The 16,100-nt window shown below is 45.4% G+C and overlaps 1 protein-coding gene across 1 annotated transcript in view; it reads right to left on the reverse strand.

Annotated features, from left to right (window-relative positions):
- PALMD (palmdelphin) overlaps positions 1–16,100 on the reverse strand; it is a 64,090-nt gene that overhangs the window by 33,806 nt on the left and 14,184 nt on the right. Inside the window, exons 2-3 of the mRNA XM_040406607.1 lie at positions 11,221–11,301; positions 5,334–5,464 (exon numbers count right to left, since the gene is read on the reverse strand). Of these exons, the coding sequence (XP_040262541.1) occupies positions 5,334–5,464; positions 11,221–11,301 (212 nt within the window). The remainder of the gene's footprint in view (positions 1–5,333; positions 5,465–11,220; positions 11,302–16,100) is intronic.

The raw sequence follows: 16,100 nt of genomic DNA on the forward strand, positions 1-16,100 counted from the left end.
AAAGGGACTCCAGACTTTACATTGAAAGTCAATGGGGACGGATCCGTTTGAAATTGCACCATATTGTGTCAACGTCAAACGGATCCGTCCCCATTGACTTGCATTGTAATTCAGGACGGATCCGTTTGGCTCCGCACGGCCCGGCGGACACCAAAACGACTTTTTTTTCATGTCCGTGGATCCTCCAAAAATCAAGGAAGACCCACGGACGAAAAAACGGTCATGGATCACGGGAAAACGGAACCCCGTTTTGCGGACCGCAAAAAAATACGGTCGTGTGCATGAGGCCTAATGGTGTAAAAGGCCTCATGCACACGACCGTTGTGTGCACCCGTGGCCGTTGTGCCGTTTTCCGTTTTTTTTCGCGGACCCATTGACTTTCAATGGGTCCGTGGAAAAATCGGAAAATGCACCGTTTTGCAGCCGCATCCGTGATCCGTGTTTCCTGGCCGTGAAAAAAATATGACCTGTCCTATTTTTTTCACGGCCAACGGTTCACGGACCCATTCAAGTCAATGGGTCCGTGAAAGAACACGGATGCACACAAGATTGGCATCCGTGTCCGTGATCCGTGGCCGTAGTTTAGTTTTTATACAGACGGATCCGAAGATCCGTCTGCATAAAAGCTTTTTCAAAGCTGAGTTTTCACTTCGTGAAAACTCAGAACCGACAGTATATTCTAACACAGAAGCGTTCCCATGGTGATGGGGACGCTTCTAGTTAGAATACACTACAAACTGTGTACAAGACTGCCCCCTGCTGCCTGGCAGCACCCGATCTCTTACAGGGGGCCGTGATCAGCACAATTAACCCCTTCAGGTGCGGCACCTGAAAGGGTTAATTGTACTATCATATCCCCCTGTAAGAGATCAGGGCTGCCAGGCAGCAGGGGGCAGACCCTCCCCCCCCTCCCCAGTTTGAATATCATTGGTGGCCAGTGCGGCCCCCCCCCCTCCCTCTATTGTAATAATTCGTTGGTGGCACAGTGTGCGCCCCCCCCCCCTTCCTCCCTCTATTGTAATAAATCGTTGGTGGCACAGTGTGCGCCCCCCATTGCCCCCCCCCCCCCCCCTCTATAGCATTAACAACGTTGGTGGCCAGTGTGCAGCCTCCCATCTCCCCCCCCCCCCCCCCCCCATCATCATTGGTGGCAGCGGAGTTCCGATCGGAGTCCCAGTTTATTCGCTGGGGCTCCGATCGGTAACCATGGCAACCAGGACGCTACTACAGTCCTCGTTGCCATGGTTACTTAGCAATAGTACAATAGTAGAAGATTAATACTTACCTGCTGCTGCGATGTTCGTGTCCGGCCGGGAGCTCCACCTACTGGTAAGTGACAGTGACAGGTCTGTGCGGCGCATTGCTAAATGAACCGTCACTTACCAGTAGGAGGAGCTCCCGGCCGGACACGAACATCACAGCTCCCAGGTAAGTATGAATCTTGTACTATTGCTAGTAACCCGCTGCCACCAATGATCGGGGGGGGGGGGGGGGGGGGGGGGGGGGGCGCAAGATGGGAGGCCGCACACTGGCCACCAATGTTGAAAATGCTATAGAGGGAGGGGGCCAATGATTTGCACCAACGATTTATTACAATAGAGGGAGGAAGGGGGGGGGGGGGCGCACACTGTGCCACCAACGAATTATTACAATAGAGGGAGGAAGGGGGGGGGAGGCGGGGGGGGGCACACTGTGCCACCAACGAATTATTACAATAGAGGGAGGAAGGGGGGGGCGCACACTGTGCCACCAACGATTTATTACAATGGAGGAAGGGGGGGGGGGGGGCCGCACTTTCCACCAATGATATTCAAACTGGGGAGGGGGGGGGGGGGGTCTGCCCCCTGCTGCCTGGCAGCCCTGATCTCTTACAGGGGGATATGATAGTACAATTAACCCCTTCAGGTGCGGCACCTGAGGGGTTAATTGTGCTGATCACGGCCCCCTGTAAGAGATCGGATGCTGCTAGGCAGCAGGGGGCAGTCAGGTACACAGTTTGTAGTATATTCTAACTAGAAGCGTCCCCATCACCATGGGAACGCCTCTGTGTTAGAATATACTGTCGGAAATGAGGTTTCACGATCTAACTCATATCCGACAGTATATTCTAACATAGAGGCGTTCCCATGGTGATGGGGACGCTTCAAGTTAAAATATACCATCGGATTGGAGAAAACTCCGATCTGATGGTATAAAAGGGACTCCGGACTTTACATTGAAAGTCAATGGGGACGGATCCGTTTGAAATGGCACCATATTGTGTCAACGTCAAACGGATCCGTCCCCATTGACTTGCATTGTAATTCAGGACGGATCCGTTTGGCTCCGCACGGCCAGGCGGACACCAAAATGACTTTTTTTTCATGTCCGTGGATCCGCCAAAAATCAAGGAAGACCCACGGACGAAAAAACGGTCACGGATCACGGACCTACGGACCCTGTTTTTGCGGACCGTGAAAAAAAACGTTCGTGTGCATGAGGCCAAAGTGAAATACAAAGTATATTAGAAAGTTGAGTAACTTTCCATTTTCACGGTGACGAAGCTTTATTATTTGGTTGGACTGATTACTGTTACGTCTGGGAAGCAATCAAAAAAGCTGCAACATGTTCTATGCAAAAGCATGCGGCTTCAGGATGACGTGAGGCATAATGTTAACCATAAGCACTAAGCAGCAAAAACGTGTTGTCACATAGACTTTTAGCTGCCGTAGTCCTCAACCGCACCCCGGTGTCTCCTCTGTATCATAGGAAAAAAAGTGTCATTACAACATAACTACATAATAGCGCATATAGGCGGTGTAGCAGCATTTAATGGTCATGTATGCACAGTGTCAGCAGAGTGGGGTAGCATGACCTCAGCCCTGGAATAAAGGCACATCCTAATCAGATGAGTGGAGCCACGCTAGTAAATCTGCTTATCACGTATTTAGCAATTAAAGTATTGTACTAAGTAATTGCTTCTATTTAAAGCACAGAGACGCGACTGTGTTTTAAAGGGGAGGTGTGAAAAATAAAATCTCAATGTCCAAGTGGGCTCAACTGATCGAAGATGTACGATTTTGTGAATTTTCTTTTGTTTTCTGCTATATCATTCAATGCATTGTTTGTGCCAAGAAGTTGTTTTAAAGAGGACCTGTCACCGCTCCTGACATTTCTGTTTTAATAGCTTCATGCATTCCCCATGTAATAACCATTCTGGAGCATCTGTTCTTATGTCTCTATGTTGTGCCATTCCTTTATTATTTCCACTAGAAGTTATGAATAATTGCTAGCAGTCTGCAGTAAGGGTACAGAGGGGTGGTAACCAGTTGGGGGCGTGTACCTGCACACTCTGAGAATGGCAGCGCTGATTGGATAGAGTGAGTCGGTGAAGGTACACGCCCCCAACTTGTTACCACCCCTCTGTAACCTTACTGCAGACTGCTAGCAATTCATTCATAACTTCTAGTAGAAATAATAAAGGAATGGCACAACATAGAGCCATAAGAATAGAGGCTCCAGAATGGTTATTACATGGGGAATGCCTGTAGCTATTAAAACAGGCATGTCAGGAGAGGAGAGAGGTCCTCTTTAAGTTGGCCAAATCATGCAAATATTATTGGACACAGTAAACAGATGTAGCAGGGATGAGTTTGTCACTTGGCACAACTCATTGTAGGGACTGCAGAGAATACAAACCTGGTAAATGGTTCACGTAGGCTCTTTTAGGCATGGCATTAGAGACGCATACCAATTTATAGTGCCGCCGCATGTCTTTTTCTTATCTTCCAGAACAGGCCATAATTTATATATATTTTTTACATTGTACGGTGTCATTTGGAGGGAGGGTTGTTTTAGTAATGATGGTATGAACAGGGAGTAGGTTCTTAATATATGTCTGTTATTGAATTTGCTCCCTGTGGGCATATGACAAATCAACAGGCGCGCCGCATCCTATCAAACAAAATCTGATAAACAATAACCCTTACCTGACTTGTACGTGTAGTACCCCAAAATAGTGTATTAGCAAACTCTTCTTATTATATGATGCTATTTAATATGTCAATGCCTTGTAATGTACCAGCATATCACTGTATGGATCGGTTGGGGTTAATAAGCCCTTGTAGGAGGTTAGGGGTTGGACTTTCGCCCCTAGCTCAGTCAGTCAGTTCTCCTAGCTGAGAAAGTGAGAGGGAGCTACATGTGCTCAATCCTCAGAGAACTAGGCCTGAACTTCAAAGAACCACCATCTCTGAGAGATCTACCGAGATAAAGCCACAGTACTCCAGGAAAACAGAAAAGAAAGAACTAGAAGGTCCAGAATCTGCATGGCCGGGCAATGGAGTCCCTCAGTAAGGTATTTGCTGTTTAAGGCTAATAACGACTTTACTGCAGTGAGGGGACATTGCTAATACATCCTTCACATTCGGACACGGTCTGGCCCACCGTATCTTAATCCTGTACCCCTCAGCTGAGAATTACAGCCACGATTGCAAGAACTTTATTGCAAGTTCTAGGGTCTGCAGAAAGATCTTGGTGAGCTAGAGGGAGGGAGTACTACAACCCCCATCATGGCCCATATTCATACATTGCTATCTGGGTAGATTTGTACTGAGAAGTTTTTGGAACTGTGCTTTAATGCCGTTGGATGTACTACAACTCCCATTCAGCACTTTAGCAAATACAGACTTGTTTATTTCCCACAACTGACCTGGTTACAGACTCCAGCATCATACGTCAGCCACAGCATCTACACGCCCTGCCTTGCACCTGTACAACACTCATAACACCAAGGGCACCCCAACTACAATCAGGTAGGATCCCCGATATCAGGTTGTACCCTGAGTGAAGAAAAGATGCGCCCTCCTATCATTGCCCTGGCCCTAGGGAGGATTCCTCTAGGGTTTGGCCACATGTACCATGAAGGATCATTAAAACTGAAGATATCCCATAACTTACTGGTTGGCAAGTACAGTGCACCATGGAACCAGTGAAAACTTTTTTACACACCCATCTGGTACACTAGGAAATCTAGTGCCTAAGACTTTACACTTATATAGGATTTAATATGATGCTGCAATCTGCCGCCTCAAGCATGGAGTTAAAGGGGTTGTCCTGTTTCAGGAGGTTTCTCCCGGCCGGGCTCTATTTGCCTGGGTCTTGTCGACAACACGTGACCACTGCAGTCAATCACTGGCCTTGTCATGGGCACCGTTGAGGCCATATATTTCTGCAGCCATGTTTTGTCGACATGACGTCACCACTGCAGCAGGGAAGGCTACTTTCACGTTTGCAGCAGAGCATTCCGGCAGAAGAATGACGTAGAATGAGATGATTTAGCCAAAAATACCAACCTTCCAATGTTATGTGCCAGAAGTCGGATCTGTTTTTGGTCCTCTTGGTTCTGTTTTACTATCTCCTCTTGTTCCGTTGCAGTCATCGTATTCAGTCCATCCAACAGCCATTTCTCTCGCAAAGCTTTTTTCTAGAATTTGTTAGAAACATTTTCAGTACTGCATGAATAGTTTATATACGATTGACATATAGAGAATTACGTCACTTTATCTTGGATTTAAAGGGGTTAAATATTCTGTTAATATAATTCAGCATGAAAAACTAGTTACATTTCTAATTTACTTTCGGTTACAAAAATGGCCCAGTTGTTAGATATTCTCTTTACTTCATTATAATAGGACTATTTGGGGTTTAAGATGTATAGTAATGTGTACGTCTGCCTACTGAGGTGGTCGCACATGCTCAGATCAATCCATCTTCCACCAGCCATACCTACTGTTAGAAGCTGTGACAGTTATAAGGAGTAAGCTGCAGCAGAAAGGACACACCACTGAGCTGTGATAGAGAGAGAGAACTGCAGAATAAAGGACACACCACTGAGCTGTGATAGAGAGAGAGAACTGCAGAATAAAGGACATAGCTCTGAGCTGCGATAGGAAGAAAGCCTCAGCAGAAAGGACATCCCCCAACCTTCATAGGGAGAGAGCTGCAGCAGGATGGACACACCCCTGAGCTGTGATAGGGAGAGAGCTGCTGCAGGATGAACACACCCCTGAGCTGTGATAGGGAGAGAGCTGCAGCAGGATGGACACACCCCTGAGCTGTGATAGGGAGAGAGCTGCAGCAGGATGGACACACCCCTGAGCTGTGATAGGGAGAAAGCTGCAGCAGGATGGACACACCCCTGAGCTGTGATAGGGAGAAAGCTGCAGCAGGATGGACACACCCCTGAGCTGTGATAGGGAGAAAGCTGCAGCAGGATGGACACACCCCTGAGCTGTGATAGGGAGAAAGCTGCAGCAGGATGGACACACCCCTGAGCTGTGATAGGGAGAAAGCTGCAGCAGGATGGACACACCCCATAGCTGTGATAGGGAGAAAGCTGCAGCAGGATGGACACACCCCTGAGCTGTGATAGGGAGAGAGATGCAGCAAAAAGGACTCTCCCCTCCTGAGCTGCCAGCCTGAAATATATCTAGCAATTACAGCAATGAATGGGGAGCTCTTTGGATCTGTGTGAGGTACAGGGCCTGTTCTAGCTTTGTTAGATAGAGATTGCCATGTACTATATGATATCTAATGTTCATTTTTTACATTAATCATAGGATAACCCCTATAAATAGTACAAATGGGACCAAACAAATTTCACCCGGTTCCTAAATAAAATAGTCCCAAAATATAATCCCAAATATAGTCCCTGTGACTTCATAAAACTTTCCCTTCCATTCTCAAGGTCAAGTTCTAAGTGCCCTTCTGCACACTTGTAAGTACCTGTTCATGTGCCGATCCGCACAGGACTACGGATCTGTTTTTACATCATCCTATTTTTTATATTCTACAGTATTTTCTGTTCTTCTGACAGATCAGAAGAATGGAAAATAAAACAGTGATGTGCATTCCCCAAGTAATAACAATTCCGGAGCATCTATTCTTATGACTCTATGATGTGGGGCGTTCCTTTATTATCCCTGCTAAAAGTTATAAATGAACTACTAACATTTTTCAATGAAGGCCCAGAAGGGTGTTACTAGTTTGGGTTTTTCCAGCACCATCTCACATTACCCAATCATTGCTGCCAGTGTCAGGCTGCTCAGGGACACACATCAGCTGGTAACACCCATCTGGACCTTCATTGCAAACTGCTAGTAAATCATAGACGTTATGAATGAATTGCTAGCAGTCTGCAGTAAGGGTACAGAGGGGTGGTAACCAGTTGGGGGCGTGTACCTTCACCGACTAACTCTTTCCAATCAGTGCTTCCATTGTCAGACTGTGCAGGTACACCCCAACTGTTACCACCCCTCTGTCCCCTTACTGCAGACTGCTAGCAATTCATTCATAACTTCTAGCAGGAATATTAAAGGAATGGCACAACATAGAGCCATAACAATAGATGCTCCAGAATTGTTATTACATGTGGGATGCAAGTAGTTACTAAACCAGACGCGTCAGGAGAGGGGACGGCTCCTCTTTAAACTCCCAGAAAGCCTCTTTAATTGTTCTTGCAGATGGTAATGACATCATGCTTAGCACAGTATGGACCTTGTATTGCTTCTATAATGTATACCCCAGTGTACAGTACTTGAATTATGGACATTTTGTGGTGGAGGGGGTGGTGTGGGGGGAGATTAGCCATGGCTTAGCTACTATTACAATGTGCTTAGCTCAGGAACGAGGCATTGTTCCTTGGAATGAAGTTTCATTACACCTCGCGTAGCAATCGCACGTGCTGCAGAGCAAATACATTCCTTCTGTTCTTGCAGGATATTGACCGTCACAGTAGGATACATGGCATGCACCCTTTTGTTCACAATGTTCTACTGAATAGAATAAATCAAATATGTCTCCTTAAGTATGAACAGTAATATAATCTTCTGTAACGCTTCCAAAGTACTGCAATCTACAGTCATGTGAAAAAATTAGGACACCCTTTGAAAGCATGTGGTTTTTTGTAACATTTTTAATAAATGGTTATTTCATCTCCGTTTCAACAATACAGAGAGATTAAAGTAATCCAACTAAACAAAGAAAACTGAAGAAAAGTCTTTTCAAGATCTTCTGTAAATGTCATTCTACAAAAATGCCTATTCTAACTGAGGAAAAAGATAGGACACCCTCACATGTATTCCCTCTTAAATTGGCTCAGATCTCACACAGGTATATCACACCAGGTGCACATAATTAGTAGATCGTTACTCTGCATGTTGAATGAGGCTTGCCCTATTTAAACCTCAGACATTTAGTTTGGTGTGCTCCTGACTGTTGAAGTGAGAGTGAGCACCATGGTGAGAGCAAAAGAGCTGTCAGAGGACTTCAGAAAAAAGATTGTAGCAGCCTATGAGTCTGGGAAGGGATTTAAAAAGATCTCAAAAGATTTTGAAATCAGCCATTCCACTGTCTGGAAGATAGTCTACAAGTGGAGGGCTTTCAAAACAACTGCCAACATGCCCAGGACTGGTCGCCCCAGCAAGTTCACCCCAAGAGCAGACCGCAAGATGCTAAAAGAGGTATCCAAAAACCCTAAAGTGTCATCTCGAGAACTACAGCAGGCTCTGGCTACTGTTGATGTAGAAGTACATGCCTCTACAATCAGAAAGAGACTGTACAAGTTTAACTTGCATGGGAGGTGTGCAAGGAGGAAACCTTTGCTTTCCAAGAGAAACATCGAGGCCAGACTGACATTTGCCAGCGATAAAGTTGACAAAGACCAGGACTTCTGGAATAATGTTCTTTGGACAGATGAGTCCAAAATTGAATTATTTGGACACAACAGCAGAGGACATGTTTGGCGTAAACCAAACACAGCATTCCAAGAAAAGAACCTCATACCAACTGTGAAGCATGGAGGTGGAAGTGTCATGGTTTGGGGCTGCTTTGCTGCAGCAGGACCTGGTCAGCTCACCATCATAGAATCCACGATGAATTCTACTGTGTATCAGAAGGTGCTTGAAGAACATGTGAGACCATCAGTTAGAAAATTAAAGCTGAAGCGGAACTGGACCATGCAACATGACAATGACCCAAAACATACTAGTAAATCAACCAAAGATTGGCTGAAAAAGAAGAAATGGAGAGTCCTGGAATGGCCAAGTCAAAGTCCAGATTTGAATCCCATTGAGATGCTGTGGGGTGACTTGAAAAGGGCTGTACGTGCAAGAAACCCCTCAAACATCTCACAGCTGAAAAAGTTCTGCATTGAGGAGTGGGGTAAAATTTCCTCAGACCGATGTCGAAGACTGGTAGATGGCTACAAGAACCGTCTCACTGCAGTTATTTCAGCCAAAGGAGGTAACACTCGCTATTAGGGGCAAGGGTGTCCTATCTTTTTCCTCAGTTAGAATAGGCATTTTTGTAAAATGACATTTACAGAAGATCTTGAAAAGACTTTTCTTCAGTTTTCTTTGTTTAGTCGGATTACTTTAATCTCTCTGTATTGTTGAAACGGAGATGAAATAACCATTTATTAAAAATGTTACAAAAAACCACATGCTTTCAAAGGGTGTCCTAATTTTTTCACAAGACTGTATATGTAAAGAACCAAGAGGAATGTGGATGGCATGCTTTTCTTAAAGGGCAATGACGATATTTACCAGAGAGGTTACATAGTGTCAAAGCTCAGATCCCATACAAAGAATTCTCAGGTGGCTTTAAAGGGCATCTGTCCTCAGATTTGTACCTGTGACACTGGCTGACCTGTTACATGTACACTTGGCAGCTGAAGGCATCTGTGTTGGTCCCATGCTCATATGTGCCCGCATTGCTGAGAGAAATGATGTTTTAATATATGCAAATGAGCCTCTAGGAGCAACGGGGGCGTTACTGTTACACCTAGAGGCTCTGCTCTCTCTGCAACTGCAAAGCCCTCTCCACTTTGATTGGCAGTGCCAGGCATGATGACGTTTTTACTGTCTGATCCTGTCAAAGTGGAGAGGGCTTTGCAGTTGCAGAGAGAGCAGAGCCTCTAGGTGTAACAGTAACGCCCCCGTTGCTCCTAGAGGCTCATTTGCATATATTAAAACATCATTTCTCTCAGCAATGCGGGCACATATGAACATGGGACTAACACAGATGTCTTATTATTACTATTTTTATTCTTATCATGTATAATAAAAAATCATATCATTTTTCAATATATTGTACTTTTCAAGAGCTCTGCTTGCTGTCATTCAACATTTACTTCCCGAGGTTCAATACCTGTCTACAGAATATGGCAAACAAAGACTATATTAATTTATATGTCTGCATCCCAATCCTCTGATTACTCATCTTCCGGTTAGGACTCGTGTCTGGCATTAAAAGTCTAATGGCAGATATGGCCCTCATTGCCCTGTAATGTCACGACTACTGCCCTGTAATGTCACCGACTACTGCCCTGTAATGTCACCGACTACTGCCCTGTAATGTCACCGACTACTGCCCTGTAATGTCACTAACTACTGCCCTGTAATGTCACTAACTACTGCCCTGACTGCCCTGTAATGTTACCGACTACTGCCCTGTAATGTCACCGACTAGTGCCCTGTAAGGTCACAGAATACTGCCCTGTAATGTCACCGACTAGTGCCCTCCGACTAGTGCCCTGTAATGTCACCGACTACTGCCCTGACTGTCCTGTAATGTCACCGACTACTGCCCTTAATGACCTGTAATGTCACTGACTACTGCCCTGTAATGTCACTGACTACTGCCCTGTAATGTCACTGACTACTGCCCTGACATGTCACCGACTACTGCCATGACCGCCCTGTAATGTCACCGACTATTGCCCTGTAATGTCACTGACTACTGCCCTGTAATGTCACTGACTACTGCCCTGACATGTCACCGACTACTGCCATGACCGCCCTGTAATGTCACCGACTATTGCCCTGTAATGTCACTGACTATTGCCCTGTAATGTCACTGACTACTGCCCTGACCGCCCTGTAATGTCACTGACTACTGCCCTGTAATGTCACTGACTACTGCCCTGACATGTCACCAACTACTGCCATGACCGCCCTGTAATGTCACCGACTATTGCCCTGTAATGTCACTGACTACTGCCCTGACCGCCCTGTAATGTCACTGACTACTGCCCTGTAATGTCACTTACTACTGCCCTGACCGCCCTGTAATGTCACCGACTAGGAATTTACCTTAAGTAGAAAATGTAAAATGTAGAAGCGCTTCTTGAAAAACCACAAAGTGTATACTGAAATCAGATTATTTTCTTGTTTATTTTACCTGTAAATGGTGCAGTTTTAATTTCTCCTCTTCAATTTTAAGGCGTCTTTGAGCAATTTCTTCTTGTAGCTTTCTCTTATCCTGGAAGAAAAAAAAAATTGAAACCATTCATTTAATCTTAAGATTTTTAGTCCAGAATGAATGAATCGAAAGAATGTACAGTGAAGCACATGCTTTATAGATGCAATGAGAAATGCTGGCAAAAGTACACAGTAGTATTAAAAATGATAACACAGAAACTCTTCACCGTACAGCCTGTGACGTGCGGTCATCAACCACCTATTACTTATACAGCTATTATCCTAAATGTTACAAAACCATACCAACTACTGCTGTTTACGGCATAGCTATAGGGGGTAAAGTCACTCCGGGGTCCTAGTGGTCCAACGTGCCCTGGGCCACCTAAGAGGTCACCATTGCTATAAATGTGATGGCTGGACAGGTCTGTAATGGATGGGGGCAAGGTTCTTGAAGGCTCCACCATCCACCCCCCTCCAAAGACATATGCAGAGCTCAGCTGTTAAACTTGGTCCCCGAGGTTTAGGTCAGGAAAAGGGTTAAATATAGACAAAGAAGCCTTAACAGTGGGCAACCAGGAAAGAGTAACTGGTAATTCAGGTTTATGCTGGTAATGCAGCTGCTGTGCGGAGTGCCAAGGCCAACAGGCCAATATTCCAGAAACTCACCCACGAGAATAAGTGATGTAAAAGCAGAGCCCGGACACACGGGTGTAGTTTACTAGAAACAACCATATGACAAATCCATAGCAACTCATTCTGTGTATATGTGTGTTTGGGCGGGATATTCATGAGACGTGCATACTTTAACCTTACAATAACATCTCGCTCAGACTTTCCCAGCTTCATAGAAGCACAGGTGGCACAGGCAATGCCTTCTCTGATGGGAATACTAAATATCTGGGCTAAAAGGGGGTTTCCAGTTTGCATCAACATCCTTTAAAATAATAATTTAGGAAGGCAGCTGTAATTTTGTAATGCATTTCTTTTACCTTTATTACTCTTATCTCCCGTTCTGGGCTGTGGTCACATGACCATGTCCACGCCGCTCTTTCTTATTTCCTGGGAAGTTATGTCCATGGGTGGGGCAGTGATAGGGGAGTGTCTATGTAACTAGCTGGGTGGGAGGAGCTATAAACTAGCTGGGCTTTGTTAGGGGCGGTGCTGGAGGTGTGGCAGAGAAAGGAGAAGAGCATCATGGGTTTGGCGGGATACAGAACAGGAAGTGCTACGTACATGATTGTAACAAACCAGAGGGATTGGTTTACATGGTAAAAAAAAAGGGTCAGGAGAGCCCAAATTGAAAAAAAAGGCATGGGGAACTACAAGTGCATTTCTGGTTAAAAATAAATAAGTAAAATTATAATCCTGGAAAACCCCTTTAAGGGAGATTTACTAGGAATATACTTTGTATTTTGTGAGATGTTTCAAATCAAGATGTCTAGTAAATAAAATTATTCATTGTGACAATTAAACAATCTGTAGCGCTACAAATAGGCTCAGTGTAGCCTGCGGCTGGGGCAAGATCTAGACATTTTGTCGTGTGATCCTAAATCTTCTGTCAAAAACTCAGTGTGAACGTCCTCTAACAGTGTAATTTTCATGTGATTTTGATGTCACTTTCTAAGTCTGCCATGACACAATAAGTGAAAATTCAGTGCAGAAGAATGATCCTCCTGCTTCTTCACTGTGCAGGCGCAGACGTATCCTCACCACGGTAATGCAGATGTTCCTACAGGTATCAACCTCCAGCACGATTAAACTTTGCAGGAGTGATTTATCCCTAGAGATACAAAGCTGTGCAAGGCCTAGGTGACCACCCACATGAGATACCTTCAGGTCAAGCGATTGTTCGGCTGACAGCTATCTCTCCAGATATCCCCGTACATATGCTCAGCCGTGGAGAGGGAAGCAAGGCATTGTCCATCACCTCTGGTGGTTTATCTCCTAGATAAAAAAAAAAGGATTGTGCATGTAGGAATCCAGCACTCCAATCCTTATCTTTAGGAGTTACACCACCGATCCTGGTTCGGCCGACATTAGAACACATTGCTAGCTGTTAATAGGGTTCCAAGTGTTGGTGCCACAAATGTAGTAATCCTCATTGATGGCTGTGAGGTGTGACAGATTGCTTAATTCATGACCAGTCTTGCTGCCACCAATCCTTTCTTCCTATAACTAATTAGCCCCGGCAACCAGTTCTGGTGGGAACGCCCTCGATGCTTACTGACCGTTGTTATACTGGTGTCCGCAGTCTATAACCTGACACTGGTGCTGAATCCCAGGAATATCTACAGCTGTCTGACCATCTTGTTTACAGCTACTACAAGGTGGCAAACATCATGTGGAAGCTAATGGCTTCTGGCCTAGACCGGAAGACCTACTAAATAATGAACACATGAGCACAGTGTATTTGATACATACAAGGGCCAACTGCTCATTGTCACTAATGATACTGAAGAGCGGGTCAAGGACTGGTGACAAGTGATTTACCCTGGAAAACAATTTTCATCGGGAGCTTGTTCCATGTACGACTTTATTGTCTAGTCTATCAGCAGGAACATCCCTATGGAGCCAAGCACTGCCAAATTGGTTTTGCTCTCCTGGGTAATACGCTACCTGTCTTCTGTCAAACCATGGTTTCTTTGCTAAGAAATCCTACTTTTAATCAATATGCAAAGGGGGTGTTAAGTGCACCACTCCTTTCTCTATCCAGTGCCTCTTTTGTACCATTGATTCACAGGGCCAGGAAGTAGTCTCACCTGGCCTCGCATTCTCGCACATGTGCCATTAGTTTTCACGTTGGCGCATGTGCAGTACACTTGTTTTTGCCCTGGGGAAGATTGGGAACTGCACTGCACATTGGCCGATGTCAAAGCGGAAGGCACATGTGCAAGAATACAGTGCTAGTCAAGAATACATTCCTACTGAGTGGCCCTGTCAACGCAGAGAAAGGAGAGGAACTTTGGTGCACCAAGGACCCACCCTTGGAACTCACAAAAGGTGGTAAGAGGTGGTCACACGAGCACACTCGGTTCGGGAAACATAGGCCGTGTGTTGGTTTCATCTCATGGACCTCGAGCGGTTTCCCTGATCCTGTCTGATCGTGACTCCATTGTACTGTGCTCACATGATGATGGGCATAGGGGTTAAAGGGTGAAGACCAGGGGGCTACCAGGATAACGCCCTTAGGAGTAGACCCAAGTGACAATTCATTATATAAATCATCATCATCATCATCATGTGGAGAGTCCAAGGGTCTGCTGATCTATATATTATACTTTGCAGACAAATATGCCGATTCCATTGCTATGGGTTAATATGTTAACCAGGCCTATTATTTTTTTAATTACAGTCATATGTTTATCACCACTGTGAAGTCTAAAGATCTTCACATGATCCTGAGAGTCGGCAAATAAAAGAGAATTACTCAGCACATTCAAGTTAAAGTTAATTGCCTATGTTGCAGTCTTTTCCAAGGCTGGGTTGTTGTGTTGTGGCGGAGGTGTGGTACCATGATGTGGCTGATATTTGTCTGCTGTGATGCCATACAAGCAGTGGCAGTATTTGATGAACTCATTAGAAACTGATTGTTTATTTGGCGGTCATCGTTCAAGGGGGTCGTCCAAAATTTTGATATTGATGGTCCTCAGGATAGATTATCAATATCTGATCGATATAATCACCCCTCACAATCAGCTGTTTGAATATACGATGGCAATGCTGGTGGTATTTTTTTATTTGGCTAATCCTAGCCATCTGGGCAATCCCACAGTCATCCCCTAACCCCCCTTGTACTTGTTCCGCTACTTGCAGGCTGTTCTGCGGCGCGTGATCCCGCGAGACCCGTGACCTCCCGCGGCGGGTCTCGCGGGATCACGCGATGCAGAACAGATTTGCAGACCAAAATGACTGAAGTTCTGAACTCATGCCCGCGCAGCCTGCAAGTAGCAGAACAAGTACAAGGGGGGTTGATGGGTTCCAACTTCTGTGATTAGTTTATAGCTGGGGGGTTTGCTTAATTTTAAATTAGGCTGACCATAGGTTAGGATGATCTGTGGGGTTGCCCAGACGGCTAGGCCCTTCACTGTAGTTATTAACCCCTTTCAGCAGTCCCCGTTCACTGAAGGGGGGACTGCTGAAAGGGGTTAATAACTACTGTGAAGGCCCCCCCTCCCAGTGGCGATGAGGGCGTGTCTTCATGGCGTGGCTTCACGTGGGCTCGTGCCCCAGATGTCTTCAGACCCTAGCAACGCCCGTGGACGATGGCATTCCGGTGAAAGCTGTGGCCTCCTCACATCTTACCAAGCGCAGCGCCCTACATCGTATAATGGTTGTGCTTGGTATTGCAGCTCAGGCCCATTGATTTGAATGGGATTGAGCTATGCCTAGACCCTGTAACGTGACATTACTGGCTTAGGAAGAGGCCACAGACCTCACTGGAGCCTCTTCAAACAGCTGATTGGCAGAAGGGCAGGGGGAGGGGACAGTGCCGGGAGTCAGACTTCCACCGATCAGATATTTATGACTAGGGATGAGCGAATCGACTTGGAACCGAACCTGAGTTCGGGAAATGGTTTTTTACAGTACAAATTAATTTATGACGTTATTACGTGAAGTCTCATGAGACTTCGCAAAGCAATAACTTCGGCTCATCGGAGCCAATACATTCTAATACTGTACGGAGCTCCTGCTCCGTACAGTATTAGAACAAAATTTTATGCGAATCGACTTTGGATGTTTCATCCGAAGTCGATTCGCTCATCCCTATTTATGACCTATCCTGAGCATAATCTCGGACAGCCCAATGCAGTAACCTGCAGAACTGCTCAATTATTAACAATGAACACCAAATAACCAATC

This window comes from Bufo bufo, chromosome 9, assembly GCF_905171765.1.
Source record: "Bufo bufo chromosome 9, aBufBuf1.1, whole genome shotgun sequence".
NCBI classification, from domain to species: Eukaryota; Metazoa; Chordata; class Amphibia; order Anura; family Bufonidae; genus Bufo; species Bufo bufo.